Below are 23366 nucleotides of genomic sequence, written 5' to 3' on the forward strand. Positions count from 1 at the left end.
TCATTTGTGCCTTGGGGACAACGCCACTTTATAAATAAGGCATAGAGTTCAGAGAGGTCAAGTAATTGGCCTTCAGTCTCAGAGTAAGTGGTAGGGCCAGGATCTAAATCTAGATCTGCTTGATCTGAAGCCCAGGCTTGTAACCACTGTGCTGTCTGTCTGGACAGAAGAGGGAAGGGCAGCAACAGGGAGGGTGCTCAGCCCTCAGGGAGGAAGAAAACGGTTCTTGGCGGAAGCTGGGGCCCACGTGAATACCAGAAAGTATAGAAAGTCACACAGTGGGAGATGTTGGGTCCGAGGGTAAAAACACTTGAGAGATTTCTCCCAGCTTCTTCCTCCTCCCTGCACCTGCATTGCTGACCAGGTTGCTGGCCTGCTACAAAACTGCTCCATGCACCCCAGTCAGACAGGTCTAGGTCCAAACTCCTTACCAGGCAACCAAGGCCTTTGTGACTTCACGTCAACCAGCCTCTCAGCCTCCTCTTGTATTTCCAGCCCCCTCTGTCTGGTTCCTGTACTGCCTTCTCAAAGCCCTGGAATCGCCCCCAGATTCTCTGATCTGAAGCCTTCCTTGTCCATGCCCTCCCCACCCTGGCACTCCAGTTCTACTTCTTTCAAGGCTCCTTCCTTGAATGTTGCCACTCTTCTCATTGCTTGGCCGGTTCCCTCTACCCTGCCCTCGGGACCTTGACTTTGCACACAGGGCACACACGAGCGCCTTGTGTCTGCCTCTGGTCTCAGGGTTAAACTGTGAGCATCAGCCAAGTTCCTCAGTGGCTGCCCTGCTACAGACTCCCAATCTTTGATTCCGCATTTTACACTTCAGTAAGAACAGTCCACTCAGCCTCTCTCGGCCTCAACTATCTCACCTGTAAAACGGAGGAAACAGAATCTACCTCGTAGTATTGGGAGGGTCAACTTGGAAGACACAGGCAAAGGTGGGAGCCCACGGTCTGGCACATAGTACCTGATCTTAATTGTTAGCTGCCTATGATCAATGACCCTGACCACGATTTCTTTAGAATAAATATACAGGCGATTCTGCCCTGGACGCGGGCAAACGCTGGCATCTCCCCGTCTGGAGAGGAGAGCGGAGCAGTCGTTTCAGGGCATGGAGGTCATGCATTGGCTGCGGATGAGCTTTGCTTCGCTGGCCTCTCCGCTGTTCTCTCACTGAGGCAGTGAAGGGTGAAAGTGACCACCCTTGGCGGTGACTATCCTGCGGGGTGGAAGAGAGAAGGCTCGACGTCCTCTAGCACGCGGTGGGCGCCCATCCAGAACAGAACAGGGAAGGGTTACAGGAGACCTAAACCTGAGGTGTGTGGTGGGGGTGGGACGGTGGGGTGGGGCGGGATATGGAGAGAAGCAAGAGAAAGCAAGAGTCTTTAGGGCTTCTCCAGTCCCCTTCTTCCGCCCCTCCAGGTTGGAGTTAAACACATCGCAGGGAGAGTCAGAAGGGGTGAAGGTCGAGGCTCGGGATGGAAGAATTGGTCCCGGGCCGCCCGGGTGCAGACGGCGGGCTCAGGGACCCAGCGGAAGGCCGGCCGGGCACGCCCCCCCGCCCCCTGCTCCGCGCCCGCCGCCGCCTCTTCCTCCCGGCGCGAGCGGGCGGCGCGCTCCGGAGGGAGAGCGGGGCCGGAGGAGGTTTGCTACCCCCTCGGCGTCCAGCACCTGCCCCGCGCCGCTCCGCGCCCGCCCCGACTGGGCATCCGGGGGCGCCCGCACCTTTCTCCCCCCGGGCCGGGGAGCCAGCCAGGGGGCAGCGCCGGAGCCCGGGGGGAGCGCGGCCCCGCCGGCCGGCCGGCCCGCCCGGGCTGGGGGCAGCTAGGACGGCCCCGGGTAAGCGGCGGGAGGCGGGCGGGCTGGGGCCGGGCTGGGTCGGTGGGGGTGTGGAGGGGGGCCGGCCGGGCCGATGGGGGCCAGGGACGCGGAGGGAGGAGGGGGCCGGCAGGCTGGCAGGGAAGCGGCGCGGGGCGGCCACGTGAGCGCTGGTGCGGGGGGTGGGGGGGTGCCTGCAAGGTGCTGGAGGCGGAGAGCCGGCAGGGCTCCGGCCTCCCCCCGCCCCTCCGCTCCTACCAATCAGGTCGTAGGGAACCCAGCATCCTCCGACGCCCCCACGCACCCACCCACCCACTCCCACATGAATGTGATGGGCACCAACAGCGGGCCGACGTGGTGCCTCGGTCCACGGGACTTGCAACCCCCCACCCCCAAGCCCTCAGCTTGGGGCTGGGACTCAGGTGTCCGGGCCCCCGGGAGGGGAACCAGAAGCAGGCTTTGGCCCCAGTGTCTATCCCTGGGCGCCGTCTGCAGACTCACTGCAGAGTACAGGCCTTGGGAAGGGAGGCTGAGGGGTGCCTGGGCCCTGCTTCTCTGGACAGTCCTCTTCCACCACCACCACCACCCCCCGCTGCTGGGGATGTTGGATTAATAAACACTCAGACCCAGGACCCCTGCCTGGGAAGCGGGAGGGGGGGCCCCGGTCATGTCTGAGTCAGGCACGGGACTACACTTGGGCCTGCTGGGCTCCAGGAGGCTGTCCCCAACCCAGGGGCCTGTCTCTGCACCCCGCTCCTTGGCTCCAGCACTGTTGTCCCGCTTTTATTCCCTAGCTCTTCCCCCAGAAAGGGTTGATTTCAGGGCAAGGGAGTATGTTGTCCAGGAGAATCTGCAGGTAGGGTACAGCCTAGAGACCTCTTAAGTTGCCACACCCAGGGGGAGGCCGGAAGTCTTCTTGCATCCTTTGCCCTCTCTTCTTCCCCTAAGATGCCCCCCTCCCCAGCGTGTGCTGGTTATGTAATTAACCCAGCTGAGGCTCTCTGCCAAGCTGACAGGGTCCAGGGATGCCTGAGGGGCCCAGGGCCCTGGAGGGGTTTAGGGGGAGGAGGGGCTGGGACTTCCCCACGTTGGGAGCTCACAGAAGTAGAGAAGCCCTTGTTGGGAAAAGGACACTGCATGGGGCAGGAAAAAGATGAGGGTCCTCGGCTTAACTGATAGCTCAATGGGCTACCTGGTCTTCACATTCCTGAATCTTTGTTTTCACCTTCAATAAAATGGGGGAGCACTGTACACACACACATATATGTGAGCAGCAGTGCACAGTGACCCACTGGGGATGGCTAGGAGGCCCCCCGGGATTGTGGAAAGCCTTTGATGAATGAAGGGTCCCTCGCCCCTGTGCAGGCACCGTGCACGCTCAACCTCACAACACCCTGTGAAGTTTCTTGCCCAAGATCACACTGTAGGTGAGGGGCAGAGCAGGGGATCCCAAGCTGGTGGGTCTCACCCCAAATCCTGCCCTTGGTTTACTCTGCTGTGTGCGCACATCCATGCCCAATGGATGGGGTCCTCTGAGCCAGGCCAGACTGAGGGACTGCTGCGCAAGTGGGGAAAGGGCACGCCCCGACAGAGAAAGCGTGCACGCGTGCTGGAGGCTGTGGCCCCTATCAGAGCCCAGCACACCTATCTGTCCCGGACCCATTTAGCAGATGGGAAGTCCCAGGCATATGTACCTGCTTCCCTGGTCACCATCCTCCACAGAAAGAGAAGGTACCTGGTTAAGAGATTTACCTGAATTATTTCAGAAGTAGGGGCTCATGACCCTACTTTATATGTGTGCAGAACATGGCTCAGATTGGACAGGCCATCTGCCCTCTGCCCTGCAGCTAGGAAACATCAGAGCTGAGATTTATTCCCACACTAAACTCACTGGAAACTGAGCAAGCAAGGAGCTACTGAAGCCAGGGCAAGGTTCAACCCCATAGCAGCCCTTTCCTGGGCACCTGCTGTGTGCCAGGCCGCCGAGCTCAAAGGTTGCCAGAGAATTAGACCCAGCCCTTGGCCTGTGGCCTTCGCCAACTAGAATCATTAAATTTGGAAGCTGGGAGTACTCCGACATTGTAGAAAGGAGTACATTGTAGAAAGTCTTTCCCAGCTGTGTGCCTTGGGCTCATCTCTTCCTCCCTCTGAGCCTTCTCTCCGAAGTGGGAATAACTACCACCTGGGAATATTGTTTTGGATAACACTGGAAAAGACCTGGATGCTGGGAAGGATTGAAGGCAAAAGGAGAAGGGGGTGGCAGAGGATGAGATGGTTAGACAGCATCACTGACTCAATGGACATGAATCTGAGTAAATTCCAGGAGATAGTATAGGACAGGGAAGCCTGGCGTGCTGCAGTCCATGGGGTTGCAGAGTTGGACATGACTTAGCCACTGAATAACAACAGCAAAGATAACCACATGGGCGTGCTGACCTAGAGTAACCGCTCAACAAGTGTCATGCTCCAGAGCCAAAGCCATCCTTTAGTCCAGGGGTTCTCAGCAGGGGTTGAAGGTGGCAGATGGCGGGGAACACACTTTGGGTCATCGTAGTCCCGAGAGGCTGCTGCTGGCAAGTACCTCCTGGCAGCCAGGCATATAAAATGTCCTGCTCAGTAAAGACTTCTCTCTCCCTGAAAATGGCAGGAGCACGTCCACTGAGACACACTGGCCCAGTCTCACCCCTGAGGACCAGGAGACTGCGAGGTGTCATCTTATCCTGGGCTCTGTGGGAAAGCTGGGGCTTGAAACAAAGCTAGTGCTCCTTCCACTCCCCTCTGCAGCCTTGCCTGGGGTTTGGGAGTCAGACCGGCCAAAAGTCAGGTCATAACACAAGTCAAGAAAGCCAATTCCCACTAATGGGATGGATAGCAGGAAGAATGGAGAAGGGAGGAAGGGGAGGTTCTGGATAGATGGGATAGGAGCTCTGGAAAAAGGAGGGTGGGACATCCCAAGTGGCAAGAACAACTCCAGCAGGCTCCCCAAGGTGGAAAAGTGCAGGAAGTCTGTCCAGGAGAAGCCAGCCCACCAAAGCCTGCCTCTCGTCCCCACAGGCCAGGTGGAGTCCGCAGAGGGCCCTGGGCAAGCAGGGGGCAGCGGTGATGGGTCCTGACGGTGGCTGAGCCCCCAGCCCCTGGAATATGCAGCCCGGGGGAGCCCCAGGCAGCGGCGAGGACGCGGTGGCGGAGCCGGGTGGGAGGCATGGTCTCCACCTACCGGGTGGCCGTGCTGGGGGCGCGAGGTGTGGGCAAGAGTGCCATCGTGCGCCAGTTCCTGTACAACGAGTTCAGCGAGGTCTGCGTGCCCACCACCGCCCGTCGCCTCTACCTGCCTGCTGTCGTCATGAACGGCCACGTGCACGACCTCCAGATCCTCGACTTCCCGCCCATCAGCGCCTTCCCGGTCAACACGCTGCAGGTAGGGGGGCATGGCGTGGGGCCAGGGCAGAGGAGGGGCTGGGCACTGACCCTGCTGCCAGCTTTGAGAGCTCCGCGCTGCACCACCTGCCACTTAAGAGCTTTGCTGGGTTCCCATTCATTTGTGCACCGGTTCATCCAACAGATATTTGAGGAATGTGGCTCAGGTGGTAAAGAATCCGCCCACAATGCAGGAGACCCAGGTTCGATCCCTGGGTTAGGAAGATCCCCTGGAGAAGTGAATGGCAACCCACTCCAGTTATTTTTGCCTGGAGAGTTCCATGGACGGAGGAGCCTTACAGGCTACAGTGGAGTCGCAGAGTCAGACACAACTGAGCGACTAACACTTTCACTTTCAATGTGTGCCTGGCCCTGTGGTGGGCACTGAGGTTGAATGGCGCTCAAAACAGAGAGCACCTTGCTCTCAAGGAACTCATAGTCTGGTGAGAAGACAAACAGGCAATTATATTGATGACTGTCATGACTGGAGGGAACACGGGGAACCAAGACAACCCTTATGGGGGCATCCATCCGACCAGGTGTGGCAGGGTGGGGGTCCTGGGAGGTGATGTCTCAACTGCGTGGGATCTCGGCAGGTGAGGGGCAGTGGAGAGAAAGAGAGCACCAGATGCCTATTAATATTCTGGGCTCTGCCTCCCATGGCCTCAGACCCACATCATCTATAGAAGAAAAGGCTGGGGCTTGGGAAAGGTGTGTACTCAGAGGCCAGAGACCCCGACGAGGTCTCTTGCTCAAGGGCCTGTTCTCTTAAGTGATGCTCTGTCCCCTGAGCTCAGAACTGGCCCCCGGGCTAGCCTTTCCTGCTGGGGTTGGATTCAGATGCCCCCAGGACCCCGGCTCACAGGGTCCTGCCTGCAGACCTGGGTCCTCCTTCCCTCTCTCTAGGTCTGGCTTGAGAGGGGGTTGGGTTGGCTCACTGAAAAAGCCCCTGACCAGAATGCAGAGTTTCTCCAGGAAAGACAAACATAGAGGAGGCCCCGAAGGCAGGGGCTATAGCTTGGCCAGTTGTCACTATGCAAATACAGTAATTTCTCTGATGGGGCTGCTGGGGGCGGGAGGAGCGGGGCTCATACTTGGCATCGTGTCAGCAACTCCAGGCAGGAGGGCCTTGGTCCAACCTCGGGGACACCTATCTCTCCCAGGTCCAGGGGTGTCCGCACCAAAGACAAAAGCCTGGTCCACGCCTCACCCCTGGGGAACACTGTGGTCAGGGCAGTGGGTTCAAGGTCAGATGTTCTTGTTCTCCTCCAAAGGAGGCTAACAGTAGTCTGAGTGAAAGCTCAGCTTCCGCCCCAGTCCTGTAATTTCAATTTCAGAATTGGTAAGATGCAATTTAAAAGCCCAAACTTTATGTTTAAAAAAACAAAAAGCATACTCAGAAATCTCAGTCCCATTGCTGCCCTCCACCCTGATTCTGGCTCCACTCTCTAGAGCCACTCTCATTGGTTTTTTTAATTCATACTTCCAGTATTTCTTTATGCAAATAAGAAAACGTATTCTTATTCCACTCCCCTTCTTGCATTAAAAAAAAACTATCCTGCACCTTGTTTTTTTTTTTTTTGGCTTGACATTATAACCTGGAGGTCTTTCCACATCCGTACTTAGAGATCTCTTCTTCATTCTTTTTTTAAAAAAATTTTTTTAAGTATTTATTTTCACTTGTCTTAGTGTTTTTAGCTGTACTTTTTCATGTTGTGTGTTGTTATTTTTTATTAATTTATTTTAATTGGAGGCTAATTACAATATTGTATTGGGTCTTCCCTGGTGGCTCAGAGGTTAAAGCGTCTGCCTGCAATGCAGGAGACCTGGGTGATCCCTGGGTTGGGAAGTTCCCCTGGAGAAGGAAATGGCACCCCACTCCAGTATTCTTGCCTGGAGAATCCCATGGACAGAGGAGAGGAGTCTGGTGGGCTACAGTCCACGGGGTCGCAAAGAGTTGGGCACGACTGAGCGACGTTACTTACTTATACTGTATTCCATTGGAGACATATATGTGGAATCCCCTCTTGCTGGACAGGTGGGTTGTTTCCAAATTTTGGCTTCAAAACAATGCCACAGTGAATAGGCTTGTAACAGTCATGTTGTACACGTGTGTGTTAGTCACTCAGTCATGTCCGACTCTTTGCAATGCTGGACTGTAGCCCGCCAGGGCCCTTGGTCCATGAAATTCTGCAGGCAAGAATACTGGAGTGGGTTGCCATTTCTTCTCCAGGGGATCTTCCCAACCCAAGGATCGAACCCTGGTCTCCTGCACTGCAGGCAGATTCTTTACTATCTGAGCCACCAAGGAAGCCCCCATGTTGTACATAGGAAGGTATACACGTGGAATCGATTTCTAGAAATGGCATTGCTAGGTCAAATAATAAATGCAATTGGAGTTAGAAAGGTGCCACATTCCCCTCCCCTTCTGTTGGGTTAGCCAAAGTTTGTCCATGTTTTCCCTTAAAATAAACAGATAACCCTAACCCTAAGGTGTTACGGAAAAAGCCAAACAAACTTTTTGGCCAACCTAATATAAAGGTGCATATTTTGTGCTCCTTTGAGAGACGTTACATGACCACTTGTTTCCCTAAAGCCACCAGAGAGTGTATTGTCAAACTTTTGTATTTTTGATAGTCTGAAAAATGAGCTAGGAGAGTCTCTGTGTACTTTTTATTTACATCTCTGATTATGAGCGAAGTTGAGCATCATCTCTTCATATGTTTAAGGGCCTTTGCTTTCCTTTATCTGAAAACTATCAGTGCCTTCACCCATCTTTCTGTTGGATCATTGGCCTTTTTCTTCCTGGTGGACCCTGAGTTTTGGACTCTCCAAGGATTTCTAAGACTTCACCCCTGGAGCACAAGAAAGGGACATGGTGCCAAGAAATGCTGAGACAGGATCCAGCACGCCTCAAGGAACAAATAGTAGAAATCCCAGTGGCTACTGTCTGAACCCCAATGCCAGATGAGAACCAGCCTAGGAGGGCGGCGTTTCTAGGGCCTGAGCTTCAGCTGTTGCTTCTGTGGTCCCTCTCCTCCTATCAGAGAAGGGAGTGGAGGTTAGAGGGTATGTGCGACCCACCAAAGGAGTGAGCAGCAAATGCACGGCCGGCACCCAGGTGGCTCCCTCAGCTCCCATGTCCTTGGCACTGGACTCAGTTTCCATAGCTCCTTCCCTGTCTTGACACAGCCCCAAGATGGCCCTTTACCATCTGGAATGATGCACGGAGCTAGCTGGAAGGCAGGCTGAGCTTTCTTGCTTGCTCCCTTCAATCAGGGGTGAAGGGACAACCCAGTCAATCAGGAGGCTTCTTCCTCTGCCTCTTCGGACCCCCAGAGAGGAGTGGGTGGGAGGCAGCCTGGAAGGCCCCCTTGAGGAGGTAGCAGGTTGGGGGGAGCAGTGGGACTATCACCCTCGAAGGCTGGCAGCTGTTCCCTCTCCCCAGCAGAGAGCTGTTCCCTCTCTGGCTGTTTCCCCACCCCTCCCACTTCCCACTGATTACTACTCCTTGCAGTGGGATGGGGGAGGAATGGCAAACACGTGGGGTCCCAAGCCCCCAGAGGTCCCCATGTCCAGCGGACTACAGTCTATCCTGGCCTGAGAAGCTATTTCCTGGTTTCCTGTGGTTTCGGATTTGTCCTCGGCATCTTCTCCCCCCTGCACCAAAGTTAAAACTCAGCACAAACAAAAGATGCCACATCATCCCCCTGGAGGAATCCACTGCAGCAGCTTCTAAGCCTTTGAGTTGGGAAGCGCTTGTCTGGAGTCAGACTTAACTCTCCCCCACTGTCGCCCAATCGTCTCCCCTTTTCATCCTTCTCTGCAGTGTAGAGCCTGCTGCAGTCCTCCAAGCCTGGTCCCTACCCCAGTTCAGCTCATAAGCTGGTGCTGGAGACAAGCCTGCGCCTCCCTCTAGTCTTTTCCTGGGCTCTGGTCCCTAGAGAAAATCCTCATCCTCCTTGTCCTGGGAGGTCTCTGCCTCACCAAGCTTCCAGGAGCCCCTCCTTTCCACACATTGGCTGCCTTCTGCTGCCCTTGCAGTTCTCATCTGCTGGCAGGTTAATTGGCTAATTAATCTCTTAAGGAATCTTCCCTTTAGTGCACTCAGCCTTGCCAGGGGCCTGTTCAACTTGAGCTGCAGCCCTTTCCAGGAGAATTTGCCACTGGTGTTCAGGAAGTTCCATCTCCCTGGGGCCCTGGTCTAAATCAGCCCCCAGTAGGCATCCGGTCTCAACCTTTTTCACCTCAGGGCTGCTGCTTCTCAATCTTGAAGGCAGAGTGAAGCAAAGAGAAGGGGCACCTCAGGCAGCAATCTAAGAGCAGCGTTACAGGCAGGAATTGGGTCCAGGTGGGGTTCAGGACCAAGGAGAGTTCTCCAGCCTAGGCCGTGCCATCCAAGAGCCCTCTAAGAGTCTACAGGTGTGAGGCCCTGATGGGAAGGGGGAGGAGGTATGTAAAAATGAGGAAGGCTGGGTTCTGGTCCTCTCAGGAGCTCACAACAGAATGGGGGACTTGGGGATGGAGAAGGTATAGAGCTATTGCTCTGACCAAGGTATCATGCAGCTGTTCTAAGAACATAGATGATGAAAAGAATAGTCCTTTACTTGCAGGAAGGGTTCTTGGAGGAGGAGGAGGCATCTGTGCTGAGGCCTGGGGAGACAGGATTTCAACAGGTCCAACTAGCTCAAGGCTGGGCTCTTAAAGGCATTTAATAAATGTAATCAAACAAAGGACTGGATGGATAGATTGGGGCACAAAATGGGACCAGACAGAACTCAGCTCCAGGCATGCATGGGACAGATGGTGGCCCTGGAAGTCAGACAGTGTGAGCTGACCTATCCTGGCTTGGAGGTGGGGAAGGTGTAGCACTGAGCACTTGGATTCTGCCCGGGGCCTGGCCTCCTGGAGACAGGTGAGTGTGGAAGGTTTAAGGTGCAGTGGCAGCTGAGAGTGCTGCATATCGCTGGAGGTGGCAGGGGGCACAGGGAGCCCTCATGGCTGCTCTGACCTTGCTGTGGTTGGGGGTGTTGCAGGAATGGGCAGACACCTGCTGCAGGGGACTCCGGAGTGTCCACGCCTACATCCTGGTCTACGACATCTGCTGCTTTGACAGCTTTGAGTACGTCAAGACCATCCGCCAGCAGATCCTAGAGACAAGGTGAGGGGCTGAGATACACCCCAATGCCACTTAAGTGGATGCCCCTGTGCCAGCCGCTTCCCGTGAAAAGGGTGCAGGAGGGGGGGGGGGGGCGGGTCAAGTGCCTCTGGTTCTCACACACATAGTTAAACACACACTCAAGCCATTTTGCTGTCCCTGTTTCTATTAACCCCTTTTGGGACCCTTACCATGGGCTGGCTAGTCCAGTGCAGTAGTTAAGATCAGAGGCTCCGGGAAGGAGACTTCCAGGGCTGCATAACTAAGCCAGCCTCAGTTTCCTCGTCTGTACAATGGGGAGAACATTATCATTATAAATGCTCCGCAGCATGCTGGATGTAAGTTTCCCCACCAGGGATCGAACCCATGCCCCTGCATTGGGAGCGGGAGTCTTAACAACACTGGGCCACCAGGGAAGTCCCGCGGAGAACATAAATAACCTATCTTTTTTAAGCCAGTCATAGCGCTGCGCCTGGAACGGAGGGATGGTAGCAGTTAACAGGGATCAGGCACAGCCCACCCTACCTTAGGTCCGGGGGTTGTGAGACGAGAGATGGTGGGGTGCTGAGCGGGCTTCCCACCTCGCCCCGCAGGGTGATCGGCACCTCGGAGACGCCCATCATCATCGTGGGCAACAAGCGGGACCTGCAGCGCGGACGTGTGATCCCGCGCTGGAACGTGTCCCACCTGGTGCGCAAGACCTGGAAGTGCGGCTACGTGGAGTGCTCGGCCAAGTACAACTGGCACATCCTGCTGCTCTTCAGCGAGCTGCTCAAGAGCGTGGGCTGCGCGCGCTGCAAGCACGTGCACGCCGCCCTGCGCTTCCAGGGCGCGCTGCGCCGCAACCGCTGCGCCGTCATGTGATGCGGCTGGGCGCGGGGCGGGAGGACAACTCCGACGGCCCAGTGTGGGGCCTGAGACGCCCCCGCAGCCACGCACCTCCCCCCGGTGGGGGGAGAGAGGCCGAGGGCGGCGAGAGGGTGTCTCCGTCAGCGCCCCGTCCCCACTCCCGCGCCTGTCCGCCCCGGGACGGCCGCTTCTAGTGCTGTAGTTCCTGCGGTTCCCGGCCCGGCCCCAGGGGCACCCCGCCCTCCGGGATCACGGTGCGCGCGGGACACGCAGGGTGGGGGTGGGGTGGTGCTGCCTTGGCCGGACCCCCCCCACCCCCTACACACACCCGTCTTCTCCAGAGAGTGTGTGTGGTGTCTTGTCATCGCTCCGCGTCGTCTTTCCCCGTGTCTGTCTGTCTGTCTGCCCACGCGTCTGTTGGTTCCCCACCCTCTCCACCTTCCAGCTTCGTTCACAGGGCTCTCATTTCGTCCATCCCCTTGTCGCGGATCCTGGCAGCTTCTTGGTGAGGCCAGCCTTCTGACCGTCAGCATCACCGGCACAGGGCAGAGAGATGCGGGTGGCCCACGGATCACAACTGGGGTCCGAGGGTTGAGGTCCTAAGGTCCGTCAGGGGGAGAAGGCTGAGCTCTCCCCCTTCCAGGGAGACCTCCCCGCCCAACAGCCCCCCCAGAGACACAACAACCTACCTTCCAGCCTTAACTCGATGGTCCGTCCCTGCCGGGTGCCCCTCACCCCCTTCCTGACCCTAAAGCCAGCTCACCCCCTGGGTTAAAAAATTTTTTTTTCTTCTTGACAGAATGTGGAGAGGGAATGCCCCAAATGATAGATTTATTTACATGATGCCAGCTTCAGCCCTGTATTCCCTTCTGGGTTGGGTGGTCTGCCAGATGGGGGGTGTTGGGGGAGGGGCTGGTGGTGGGCGGGGTGGGGGGGCAGTCAGTTTATTTCAGCGAAGATTCTTATTTCCCCATCTGACCCCAAGCTGACTGCCCCAGACCCTCCCTGCCTTGAATCTCAGACTACCCTGATTAATCTGGGAAGGGGCAGAGCCACAGAAAGAATTATGCACCCCCCTGCTCCCGTGCTTGGGGGCGATAATGCCGGCATCCCTACCCCCAGATGGCGGCCCTTGGGATCTGATGCCCCCTTGTCCCAACACCTGATGACACTACGCCCTGACCCAAAGCGCCCCGTTTTCTCCAGCTGCCTGGCCAGTTTCTACCTCTCGTCACCAGAGCTGATCACTGTCAGTTTTGTACCGACTTAGAAATAACAAAAGAAACGAAGACACTGGGAGTGGCCTGAGGAGATTACTGGGGGACTTGGAGGGCGGGAGAAATGGTGTGAGCTCCCCTGCCTCCAGGCCAAGGTCTTGAGGCTGAGCCCTCAGCCCTGCTCTGGTGGGAAGATAATGAGGTCCCTTGTTAGGAAAGAGACAGAACAAGCTAGCTCCGAGGTAGCCAAGCTGTGGCATACAGACCAGGACACCAGGTAGCCCAGGGTGGTGATGGAGAGGAGTCTGGGGACGGGGTCATGGGTGGCTAACTTATCATCCAGATCCAGTGTAAGAGGGAAGCTTTGATTCTTCCTTCCACTTCCCCAGGTGATGCCCTCTCCGCTCTCTGGGGCTAACGCAGCTCCACCGTGACTGCCCTGACTTTGGGCGGTCCAGTATCAGGGTTCCGGTCCCTGCTGTGCTGCGTGACTTTGGGCAAGTGACCTTCCCTCTCTGAGCCTCCCTCTGAAGCAGAGGAGGTGGCTCCCCTCCCCCACACCTTGGAGTGGCTGGGAGGGTAAAGAAGAGGGGCTGCCCCCTTTCTCCCCTACATCCTTGCCCTCTGACTCACCAGGGGCATGGGTGAGGGAGGGCAGCATCTCACCTGCCCTGCTGCCGTTACCCCCACTCCGGGGCACCTAAAGTGAGGGTGAGGGACCCAGGCCTCTGGCTGGCCCCCATTGGAGCAGTTGGAATGTATCACCTGGCCGCCCCCCCTTACCCACCCTCCCACTACACCCTAGATCTTTGATTTTTATTCCTTCTGCTCCCATTCTGAGTCGCTGTCCTCCTCCCTGCCCCCTCCCTCCCCAGGGTTTCCCACCACAGGGTCTGGAAGAGTGTGTGACGCCCATTGCGCTGTGATCGGAAGTCAGATTAAAAATCAGGGAGTGTTTTCCCTCGTTTCTGTACCAAAGTGTTGGCTCAGTTCCTGCTGTGGGGACGAAGGGGCTCCCTACGGGGTCTGCCTTCTGAGCTCCAGGTGATGAGGTGGCCTCAGTCCTAAAGCCCGAGTCAACCAGGAGAACAAAGGGAAAGGGAGAGTGGGGACTCATCTCTCTCCATCTACCCTGCCTTGGAACCCTCCAACTGATCAAAACCACTGAGAGGATAACATTCTGCCACCTTCTTGGGAAAACTTTCATAAGTGGACTCAGGCCCAGCTTCTGGTTTTGTGTCTTCCTCCCACTCAGGGTTGAGGTGCTAACTCAAGGGGTGTAGATGTGTTAAAGAATGCTCTCAACCATCCCTCTTGACTCAGTGATCTCAGCTCCCAACCACCAGGGTAGAGTTTTGAAGTCACGCCTGCTAAGTGCTAAGTTGCTTCTATCGTGTTGGACTCTGTGACCCTGTGGACTGTAGCCCACTAGGTTCTTCTGTGCATAGGATTCTCCAGACAAGGATACTGGACTGGGTTGCCATTCCCTACTCCAAGGGATCTTCCAGACCCAGGAATTGAACCTATATCCCTTAATCTCCTGCGTTGTCAGGAGGATTCTTTACCACTAGCTCCAAGCCCCACAGGAGCCTGTATGGGGCAACCTTGTCCCTGTCCATGGTGCTGATGCAACAACTGCTCTGGGAAAGAAGGGCTGTCTGGCAAGGTTGGCTGAACCTCCAAAGGCGAAGCGTCTCTCACCCCTTAGCTCCCTCCTACCTCCCCCACCACCCCCCAATGGGAAAAATGCTGCTACACCTTTCTGCATCACCACAGTCATAGAGTGGATTCAAGACTTGGGGGTTCAGGGGCAGACCCTCTCATGTTTAATAACATAAGAGTTGTGGAAGTGGGCCTGGCCAGAGAAGAGGGTGCAGGAATTGGGGGAGCTGTTTTGGGAGAGGGTAGCCCCACCATCCTGGAGTTGGATCGAGACTCATGGATTGCCTTTCTGCTCAACTGAGCAGATGGAGTCTCTATTTGCTTTCTAACCTCTCCTGACCAAGGCCCTGTATTGAGGGGAGGGACCTTCCCTTTTGTTCCTGCAGTTGGGAGTGCGTGGGCATCTTTTCACTTCCCTCCTCAGGGTCAGGGAGGAAAGCATCTTCTCAGACCCAGGACTCCTCCTCAGGTGAGAGGGGGACTGGATTGAGCTGCCAGGGCCCCTGGCCCTCCGAAGGTGGGGAGCTGCTCTCCAGTGGGGCGGCTGGCTCTTTCCTCTCCTCTCTGTCCTCCTCCTCCCCTGCCGAGGCTCCATCCACCAGGGTTGCCTCCCCTCCCTTACTGCCCAGTGCTGCTCTCACCAGCCTGCCTTTGAGGGGTGCCCTGACTGGACCCAGGGGCAGGCAGGTCAATGGCTTGGGGATCCGTGATGGCCGCTTCTCAGGCCTGTGATCTCTCCGGGGCCGAATCCTGGGCCTCAGCTTCAGCTTGTAGATGGATGGGATTCTCTGGGGCTTCCTAAGTGTTCTCTTGCCCTTGGTTGGACATGCCTTGGCTCTCTCGGAACTGGGGCCAGAGGGTGAAAGTGTGAGGGATTCTGGGCTGGCAGACACTGTAGGGGCTGAGCAGTCCTGTCCTCCTTGGGCCTTTGTGCTGATGCCCTTGGCACTGGGGTTTGCCACTGTCCTCAGCCCACTCTCTTGGGCTCTCAATTTCCCTTTGAGGCTTCCTGGGCCTGCAGTTACAGCTGGTGTAGGGGAGCCTGGAGGGGCTGCCTTCCAGGCTCCCAGGTCCACTTTAAGGAGGGGTGGGGGGTCCTGAATCAGCTCTTGGATGACTTTGTCATAAAGACCCCCAGGGTCAGGCCACCACCCACCCAGACTGGGCACGTAGACCCCACTGCGAGGAATGACTACAGACCCAGTGCCCTGGGGGCGGGCACCCGCCATTCCTAGCAGCTTCATGTTGGTTGGAAGCTCCTCCTCAAGGCCATGATGGATGCCTTGTTCCTTGGTTCTGCCCAATGGCAAGGGGGTGCACCTCCCCTCCCGGTGCTGTGGGCCCAGGCCCCAAGGCCCTCCAGCCTCCGCTGTCACCTGGACGCCCAGCTTCAGGTCCTCCTGCCCCTCTTCCACAGAACAGTGCTCATGTCTGGACCCAGACAGGTCTCCACTGGTGGCCCTTAATGGAAGGGGGCCTCTCTTCAGTTCTGTGCTGGGACCTCCACTTATAGTTCCTGCAAAGCCTCTTCCCGGAGTTGGGGGGCATGCTGGGGGCAACTGGACAGGGATCTTGGTGGATCCTTTGACAGGGGATGGAGAGCAGACAGGTGCTGGCTCCCTGAGCTGCGAGGAAGCACCCTCAACCTCACCCCAGGGTGGTTGCCTGGGGCCCACGGGCTTGGCTGGGCTGGGAGAACAAGGCAGGGGAGACAGTCCTCTTGCTGGTGTCCCTTTGGCGGTGGCCTCGGGGGCTCGGACTCTCTGGGGGGTGGGGGTCCTGGCATGAGTTCCCCGGCTGTCTGTCCTCTCATGAACCGAAGATGTGGGAGTCCTCCCCCGGGGGGATTCAGGGGGGTGTCTCTCCTCCCTCTTCCCCAAGGAGGTACACGGTGGGTCTTGGTCCCTGGGAGTGGGTGAGGACTGGGGCCTGGGCAGGTTGTCCCCAGCTGGCAGCTGCCTCCGAGATGGGGCAAGAGACTTCTCCTGGCACCTGAAAGGATGAATCATAAACTGCAGGGTCTTGTAATCCAGTCCCCTGGCTCTGGGAAGGGATGGCCTTCTCCCAGCCAGAACTCCCGGGGGGGTCAGACTTCATGTTGAATGAAGTAGACACTCCCTCTCCCCCATGACTGCCAGAGATGCTTCCTTAGAGCAGATACTGTTTAAGCCTGTTCCCCCACCCCATTCCTTGGGGAACCGGCAGAAAGAAGCCTGGTCTGGGCCCCAGGTTGCTTCAGATCCCATGACTATAGGTCAGCAGTTTTGGGTGGAGAGGGTCTTTGTTTCTGCTGTACCATGAAATAGATAGACAGGTCTTGGGTAAGTCTCTTCCCTTTATGGGCCTCAGCCTCCTCATCTGTGAAATGGGATGATGTATAATGTAACTAGATGATCCTAAAGGTACTGGGTGCTTTTTTTTGGTTCTGAACACCTGAGGTCCTGCTGGGATGGCGCACTGCTGGGAGTCCTGCTCCCCTTATCTTGAGTTGGGGTGGCCTCTGGGGGTGTGGACTCCAAATCAGGAAAGGGCCCTGCCCTGTCCCTCCCCAGTACCTCAGCAATGGTGCTGTTTCTCTGTGGACCCCTGGCCTGGCTCTTTGTTCACGCTGGGGTCTGGGGGAGGAGACAGCAGGGGGCCTCAGCTTTCGACCTGAAGAGGTATATGTCTTCCAGTCCACGGGGGGCAGTGGGCTCTGGGAGCGGCTGATGGTCATCGTAGGCTGGGGCTGCGAGGGCCCGTCCTGCACCCTCACTTCGTGCTGCACAGGGTGGGCAGGGGGCTGCAGGAAGCTGCCTGTCTTGTGTGCTACCAACATAGCCCCCAGAGAGAGGAGAGGAGGAAAGGGTTAAACTGCTGATGGGGTCCACAGTTCCCTCCCCAGCTGCTCCCCACCCTGAATCCCACATTAGAGACACTGGGACCCACTGGGACAGTGATAACACCAGAATTTTCCTCACGGGAGGAGTTTAGGGCATGAAATCTGGTTCGAGGGCCCAGGTGGGGGACTTGCTGAAAGCTGCATTTGTATTGCAAGTTCACATCCTTTACTTAGATTGCATGCTTATTTGGGATGTCTTGAGGTGCTGATGGAGATTAAGGGAAGACTAAAGACCCTTCCAAGTCATGCTTGGTGCCTCCATCAGAGCCAAACCTAAACCCAGGCGTCATGCACCAGTGACCAAATGCTGATTCTGAGTGTTTGGCTTTGGCGTCATCTTGTGGTGTAAACTGGTACTACACTATGGCTGCCCACACCGGTACCTTCTACGGTGTCTTTCTCCATCCCCTGGCGTACCTCTTGCCCCTGGAGATCAGATCTACCTCCCGCCTCTGCTCCTGGCCTCCCAACCCAGAGTCACAGGGAAGGGGCTCCCAGGGGACTCACAGAGGGACGTGCACCGGCAGGGGTCATGTTTGTCCAGATAGTGACCGAGTGTGTCCCAGCCGCCCCCCACACGCACCATCACGTGGTTCCGGAGGATCTGCAGGGGGCAAGGGTGGGGTGGAGGGCAGGGTGAGTTTGTCCCCTCTCCCTGGACCAGCCTGCGGGCCTTCAGCCCTAGCTCGCATCCATGTACACACACACGTGTGTGGTTGCAGCCCAAGACCCTCCTGTGACTGGCATCAAATCACACATGTTGTCAAGAGTGGAAGCCAAGCTGACGAATGGCAGGTTGCCCCACAGAGAGACACAGGACCTCACGAGCATTGGGTCGTCTGGCCCTGGACTCTCGTCTCTCTCTTCACCGTGAAGGGGTTCAGACCTGCACCTGTTTGTATCAGAAACGGGCCCTGGCTTTGCTCTGTGGTGTGTGTGTTTAAAGAGTTCAAGGGAGTCCTGGCCTCACTCCCGGTCACAATCACGTAGTCTCTTCAGGCCTCCACTTCCTCAGAGGAAACAAGGCACCACAGTCCTTCCCCACCTACTTCACAGGGCTCTTAGCTCAGGCTGTGGGGCGAGGGCCGGGGAGCTGGCTCTGCCCCCATGGGCGGCCTGGCCCAGCGAGAAGTCTCAGCTGCACCCCTGGGCACAGGCTCTTACTGGTGAGGAGGCCAGGTATGGGCAGGGGGCTTGCGGGGGTCACAGGTCAGACCTGTACTAGCATCAGAACCCCGTGCTCAGAAGCTGCATGTGAGCGGTGGCCCACGGCTGGCCATACAGGGAGCACAGACTTGGTGGAGGTGGGGGCGAGTCTCAGGCCCCTTGCTGTGACCAAGCCTGTGGGTGGAAAAGTGGGCGTACCCTTCACCCCCACTTCTGCCTGAAGACCCCCCCTCTGAACTAGGCTGAGGCAGAGGTAGATGGGGGTGGGGGCTGTTTCTAACTGCCCTAATAGGAGCGGGGGACATGCTTGCCAACTTTGCCAGAAATCTTCTGGAATTTCCAGAGGGAGAGAGGGAAAGCCTTCTGATGGATAGCTAGAGGTGGATGGTGATCTCCTTTCCTCACCTTCAGGCCTAGATAAAGTCCCACCGCAGGACTCCTGATCCTGCTGACCCCCTGGGCTCCCTCCACCTCCCCTCCCACAATTTACCCGGATGAAGATAAGGGTGTTGGACTCTCCCACGCGGTACTTCCCCTCCGACACCTTGACCATGGAGAACTGAATCGGGCAGGTGCAGTGGCTCACCAGGCTCTGAACCTGCGGGCGGTGGGCACTGGGTTCAGCCCTCCCCTCTGCCCAGGGACCCAAGCGCCCTTGCACTCTGGGTCAAGCTCAATGGGCCGCCTGCCTGTCCCCAGCCCCCAGCCCCAAGGCTTCTGCAGAGTCAGGACTAGGGGCTGACAAGCAAGCAGAGAAGGCGTTTAATCACTCAAGGAGAACAAGACCTTGAGTGGTGACCTACGGCTCAGCGCTCTCCTGGGTCAGCCAACAGGGGCCGAGGAGTGTGATGGTTAAGGCGGACCTTGGTATCTGACTGCCTCCCCCGCACTATAGACCTTGGGCAGGTGAAGAAACCTCCCTGAGCTCGATTTCTTGGTGGTGGAAGTGGATAGTCGCTCCCAGTTCACTCCCACCCCAGGACCCGCTGTGCGGGACACAGGCCGAGCGCTTGCCCTGCACTGGCTCACCTAAGACCCACAGCGGTCATGGAAGGTAGGCATGGGAAAGCTACATCCCCACGGTACAGAAAAGGGAACCGAGGCACAGAGAGGAGAGGGCAAATAATCTGCCCCAAAGTCACAGAGCCGCAAAGCAGTGAACTAAGACTTGAACCCAGCCGTCAGAGAGGGTGCTGCCTTTGTAACCACCGGCCCACGGGGTTTAAACGAGAGAGGTGTAGGGTGCTGGATTCCTAATGAAAACGAGGAGGGTGGCGGCTCAGAGTGGACACGATTTAACTAAAAACCACGGGGTCGGGGAGTGTCGGGGTGGGGCCTGGAGCTCAGGAAGGGGGTGGCTGGCTGGGGCGGGGGGCGAGGGGGCGGGGCCCGGGGCGTGCCCAAGTCCTCACCAGCTGGTCCAGGTCGCGGGAGTGACAGGGCCGTCGCTCAAGGGGCGCCAGCGGCGGGGGCTTGGGCGGGGGCAGGGCCCGCTCCAGCCGCAGCTCCTCCTCGATCTCCTCCTCCAGCCGCACCAGGGTGGGTGCCGCTACGCCGAAGCGCCAGGCCCGGCGGCCCAGCTCCAGCAGGCACAGGACCACGTTCTTCACGTTCTTGCGCAACACCAGATCCTCCGTCTCGAACATCAGCACCTCTGGCCCGGGGCGAGAGGAGGGTGGGCAGCCTGAGCCCCCTGCTGACCTCCTTGGAGAGAGCGCTGCGCGTGGGAGAGCCCTGGGACCACCCTGGACCCCAGGAAGGGGGGGAAGCAGGCTTGGGATGGGGGTTTGCGTCTCAGGATCTTGACGTCAGGCCAGCCCCTCGGAGGGGTCGGGGCAGAATTGCTCGGGTACAGAGCACAGAGCAGGTGGCTGCCTAATAAGAGAGGTGGGGGCAGGAAGAGGGGATGCAGCCAAGAGAAGGAACCCAGTTCCACCTGCCCTTCTCTCTGCTCTGTCTACCAGGATGGGTTCAGCAGGAAGAAGCACCCAGGTCTCTCACTTCCAGTAACCACCAGGCACCCCAGACTCAACCCCTAGCCCATGCATAACCTGGCAGGGTGGAGTACAGGCTCCGGAGTCTGGCTGCCAGCTTGGAATCCTGACGCTCCCACCCACCGGCTGTATGACCTTGGGCTAGTCCCAGCCTCAGTCTCCTCTTCTGTAAAATGGGAATGCTGTCTGTTTCATGGGGTTGTGGTGGGGATAGCTATATGACTGCAGGCAATGTCTGGCCTGTGGTTAAGTGCCCGATAAAACACTAGCCTTTATCAAGGCTGCAAGCCTGCTCCATACTGTTGCGGCCACCAGCTAGTGGGCTGGGCCTGACCCCCCCTCCCCACCGCCCCATCCCCACCGCCAAAGGCTGGAGGGTGGTGAGCATTCAGGTTCATCCCTGCCACTGGTTCAGGGCCAAGGTGATGAGGAAGGCTGATATGTCACTCCCTGAGTCCCGCAAGCCCCAGCAAGACTGGCTGGGGTCCACTTGCCTCCTCCCCACTCCACCGAAGCCCAAACACATGCCTTCTCCATGCCCCCTCTGCCTAGAACTCCCTGCCCCCCACATTTCTATTTATTCCTGAAGACTCAGCTCAAATCTCCGTCCTCTATTGGGTTTTTCTAGGCCTCATCAGGTGACTGTTTCCTCCCATCTCCCCGGCACAGAAGCTCTACTTGAGTTTCTATCAGTTGGGCTGTAATTTATGCTTCTCAGCTGTCTCTCTCGGGCCACAACTTCTTTTAGCTCTGATAGGTTCTCAGCCTCTCAGCACTCACTGCCCAGCCCTGTGCGTGACCCCAAAGAGACAGGTGCTCAAATCATTCATTTAACGCATTGATTTACTGGGGATTTACTATGAGATAGGGAAACTGAAGCATGAAAAGGAATGAGGAGCTGGCCCAAGGCAAATCTGGAAGGAGAACCCCTGACCCCTGACAGCTTGAGCCTCAGAGAGGAGATGGATGCCTGGCAGGAGAAGGGTCTTGCGAGGTGGGGGAACACAGGGGGATTACCTTGGATGCCCATCTCCTTGCGACACCAATGGATGAAGTTGGAGATGTTGTCCCGGGCCTGGAAAGTGCGAGGCTGGGCAGCCTCATTATAGGAAACCCCGGCCCGGGGCAGAGGAAGCCTCTGGGCTTGGTCAGGTGTCTCAGCCAGGAAGGCCAGGGCGGCCTCAGTGATGGCGTTGGCATGCTGGCACAGCACCAGGCCTGTCTCCAGCACCTGCAGGAAGTTGGCTGCGCTGATGTCCACTCCGTAGAGATCCCGAAGCCACTCGGCCAGGTCCTCCTTCATGGCTTCTAGGTACTGCTCGCTGGACTTAAAGGGCTGGATGCTGCTCACCCGAGGCCCAGGGGTCCCAGGTCTCCTCCTGCTGGCCCGGGGCTGGGGCATGGCTGGGCCGGGCACCTCCACTCTGCCGCGGCTGTGTCTTCACTCCTGTCACCTGTGGGGTCTCGGCAGGTTCCCCCTGACTCAGGGGTCCCCTTCCACCCTCTGAGAGTCTGGGATGGCTCTGCTACTCGCCTCTGCCTTTGGCCACCGCCACCATCGGCAGTGGGCTGGGCCAAGCCGGGCCCCCACCCCCCCACATTCTTCAGTCCCTGCCAGAACTTTCCTACTTGCTAGCCCTGCAGAGGCCTCACACCCCAGCTGCCCAGTCTGCTCAGAGGTCGCCGGCTCCCAGGACAGATGGAGGGGAAGACACTCCTCTCTCCGCCCCCCAGGGCCGGACAGGCCACACTAGCTGCCTCCCACCCCCCACCAGCCGGCCCGGAGTCTGGCTGTCTGTCGGCCTCTCCACTTTGCTTTCCTCTCCTTGGAGACCAGCGGCTGCTACAAACACTCCTTGTTAACCCTTCCCAGCACCGGCTGCCCTGGGGCCCAAGAAGCCAAGAAGAGGCTGGGACTGGCTTATCACTCACTTGGTCAACCCCGGTGGAGGGTTTTGGGGAATGGGAGGAGGGGAGCAGGGCCAGTGGGCGCCATGCCTCTCCGAGTTCAGTGAGCACTGCCATTTAGGGGTGAAATAGATGCAGCCATAGAGTTCAGAGCCAAGAGTCTGGCCTTGGACTCTTTCCTGAATCCCCCTGTGACCTTCACATGCTATCTGTCTTCTCTGTGCCTTTGTTTGCCTCAACTGTAAAATGGGAATAATAATACCTCCCTCTCTGGGGCATTGTGAGGAAGAGAGGATTCGTGGATGTGAGAAGTCTCCGACTGTCAGGACTGAGGGGTCCCAGCTTCATTGATTCTCCCAGCAGCTCTGGCTGTGTGCCATGATCCCCGCCTTCTCTGGAGAACCGGCTCCATCCCCTACTCTACCCACATGATTCCTCCAGAGCAGGCGGTCAATCATAGTTCCTCCTCCATGGCCACAGGGATGCATGCATTCAACAAATACTTCCTGCAGACCTACTGTGTGCCATGTGCTATTATAGTGCGTGAGGATGTAGCTGTAGGGGCTTCCCTTGTGGCTCAAACAGTAAAGAATCTGCCTGCAATGCGGGAGACCCGGGTTCGGTCCCTGGGTCAGGAAGATCCCCTAGAGAAGGGAACGGCTATCCATACCAGTGTTCTTGTCTGGAGACTGAGGAGCCTGGCAGGCTATAGTCCGTGGGGTCTCAAAGAGTCAGACTGAGCCACTCACACTTTCACTTTTCAGGTAGCCCCCGTCCTCACGGAGGCTGCTTACATGATGGTGGGTGATGGATGACAGATAAACAAATGAGTCTGTAGTGAGTCAGATGGTGATACATACCAGGGAGAAAACAGAAGGGCTCCAGGAGACGGGTTGGGGCTGGGGGACTTTCTGTAAGGTGGCTGGGAAAGACTTCACTGATATGGTGATATTTGAGCAGGGACCTGAGAGAAGTGAGGAAGCAAGCCCTGAAGATGTCTGCTGGAAGGGCACCCTGGCAGAAGGAACAGCCAGGGCAAACGCTCCAGGTGGGGGAATTCCCTGGAGGTGCAGTGGTTAGAAGTCAGCACTTTCTCTGTAGGGGCCCAGGGTTCAATCCCTGCTTGGGGAACTAAGATCCTGAAGCCTTGTGCTGTGACAAACACACAACCCAAAAACACTCCAGGCAGGCGGATACTTGGTATATCCCAGGAATAGCAATGACAGGTGGAATTTGAGGAAGAGGGGAAATAGGGTTTCTATGTAGGGCTTTGCTTTACCTTTTGGAAAGTAATT

General features: G+C 57.3%; 2 protein-coding genes and 1 long non-coding RNA gene across 3 annotated transcripts; 1 reads left to right on the forward strand and 2 right to left on the reverse strand.

Moving 5' to 3' along the window:
* Nucleotides 1-1701: 1701 nt before the first annotated feature.
* On the forward strand, nt 1702-13432 carry RASL10B (RAS like family 10 member B). The gene is made up of 4 exons (XM_086360330.1): nt 1702-1839; nt 4873-5236; nt 10272-10396; nt 10987-13432. Exons 2-4 carry the CDS (start codon nt 5021-5023, stop codon nt 11255-11257), a joined length of 612 nt encoding a protein of 203 aa, XP_086216456.1. The 5' UTR covers nt 1702-1839; nt 4873-5020; the 3' UTR covers nt 11258-13432.
* On the reverse strand, nt 9820-10704 carry LOC147352574 (uncharacterized). Its single transcript, XR_015148268.1, has 2 exons — nt 10585-10704; nt 9820-10385 (listed from the first exon to the last, which is right to left on the reverse strand). It is a non-coding gene; the product is annotated as an uncharacterized LOC147352574 (long non-coding RNA).
* Nucleotides 13433-14255: 823 nt separating the features above from the next.
* GAS2L2 (growth arrest specific 2 like 2) lies at nt 14256-21729 on the reverse strand. The gene is made up of 6 exons (XM_086360328.1): nt 21181-21729; nt 19582-19823; nt 18660-18767; nt 17510-17606; nt 16677-16929; nt 14256-16113 (listed from the first exon to the last, which is right to left on the reverse strand). The coding sequence occupies exons 1-6, from the start codon at nt 21563-21565 to the stop codon at nt 14568-14570; spliced, it is 2631 nt and encodes an 876-aa protein (XP_086216454.1). The 5' UTR covers nt 21566-21729; the 3' UTR covers nt 14256-14567.
* Between the last annotated feature and the right edge of the window lie 1637 nt (nt 21730-23366).

The sequence above is a fragment of the Bos grunniens genome, chromosome 19, assembly GCF_055505025.1.
Source record: "Bos grunniens cultivar Pamir isolate PY7600 chromosome 19, Bosgru_T2T1.0, whole genome shotgun sequence".
Taxonomy (NCBI): Eukaryota; Metazoa; Chordata; class Mammalia; order Artiodactyla; family Bovidae; genus Bos; species Bos grunniens.

What these genes read in the sequence shown, in the direction of transcription:
- RASL10B (XM_086360330.1), top strand. Translation starts at nt 5,021, where the DNA reads ATGGTCTCCACCTACCGGGTGGCCGTGCTGGGGGCGCGAGGTGTGGGC. An exon ending in TCCCGGTCAACACGCTGCAG is followed by an intron (nt 5,237 to 10,271) that starts GTAGGGGGGCAT and finishes GGGGTGTTGCAG; the next exon opens with GAATGGGCAGACACCTGCTG. An exon ending in CAGCAGATCCTAGAGACAAG is followed by an intron (nt 10,397 to 10,986) that starts GTGAGGGGCTGA and finishes CTCGCCCCGCAG; the next exon opens with GGTGATCGGCACCTCGGAGA.
- GAS2L2 (XM_086360328.1), bottom strand. Translation starts at nt 21,565, where the DNA reads ATGCCCCAGCCCCGGGCCAGCAGGAGGAGACCTGGGACCCCTGGGCCT. An exon ending in ACACCCTTATCTTCATCCGG is followed by an intron (nt 17,607 to 18,659) that starts GTAAATTGTGGG and finishes TGCCCCCTGCAG; the next exon opens with ATCCTCCGGAACCACGTGAT. An exon ending in CTGCCGGTGCACGTCCCTCT is followed by an intron (nt 16,930 to 17,509) that starts GTGAGTCCCCTG and finishes CTATGTTGGTAG; the next exon opens with CACACAAGACAGGCAGCTTC.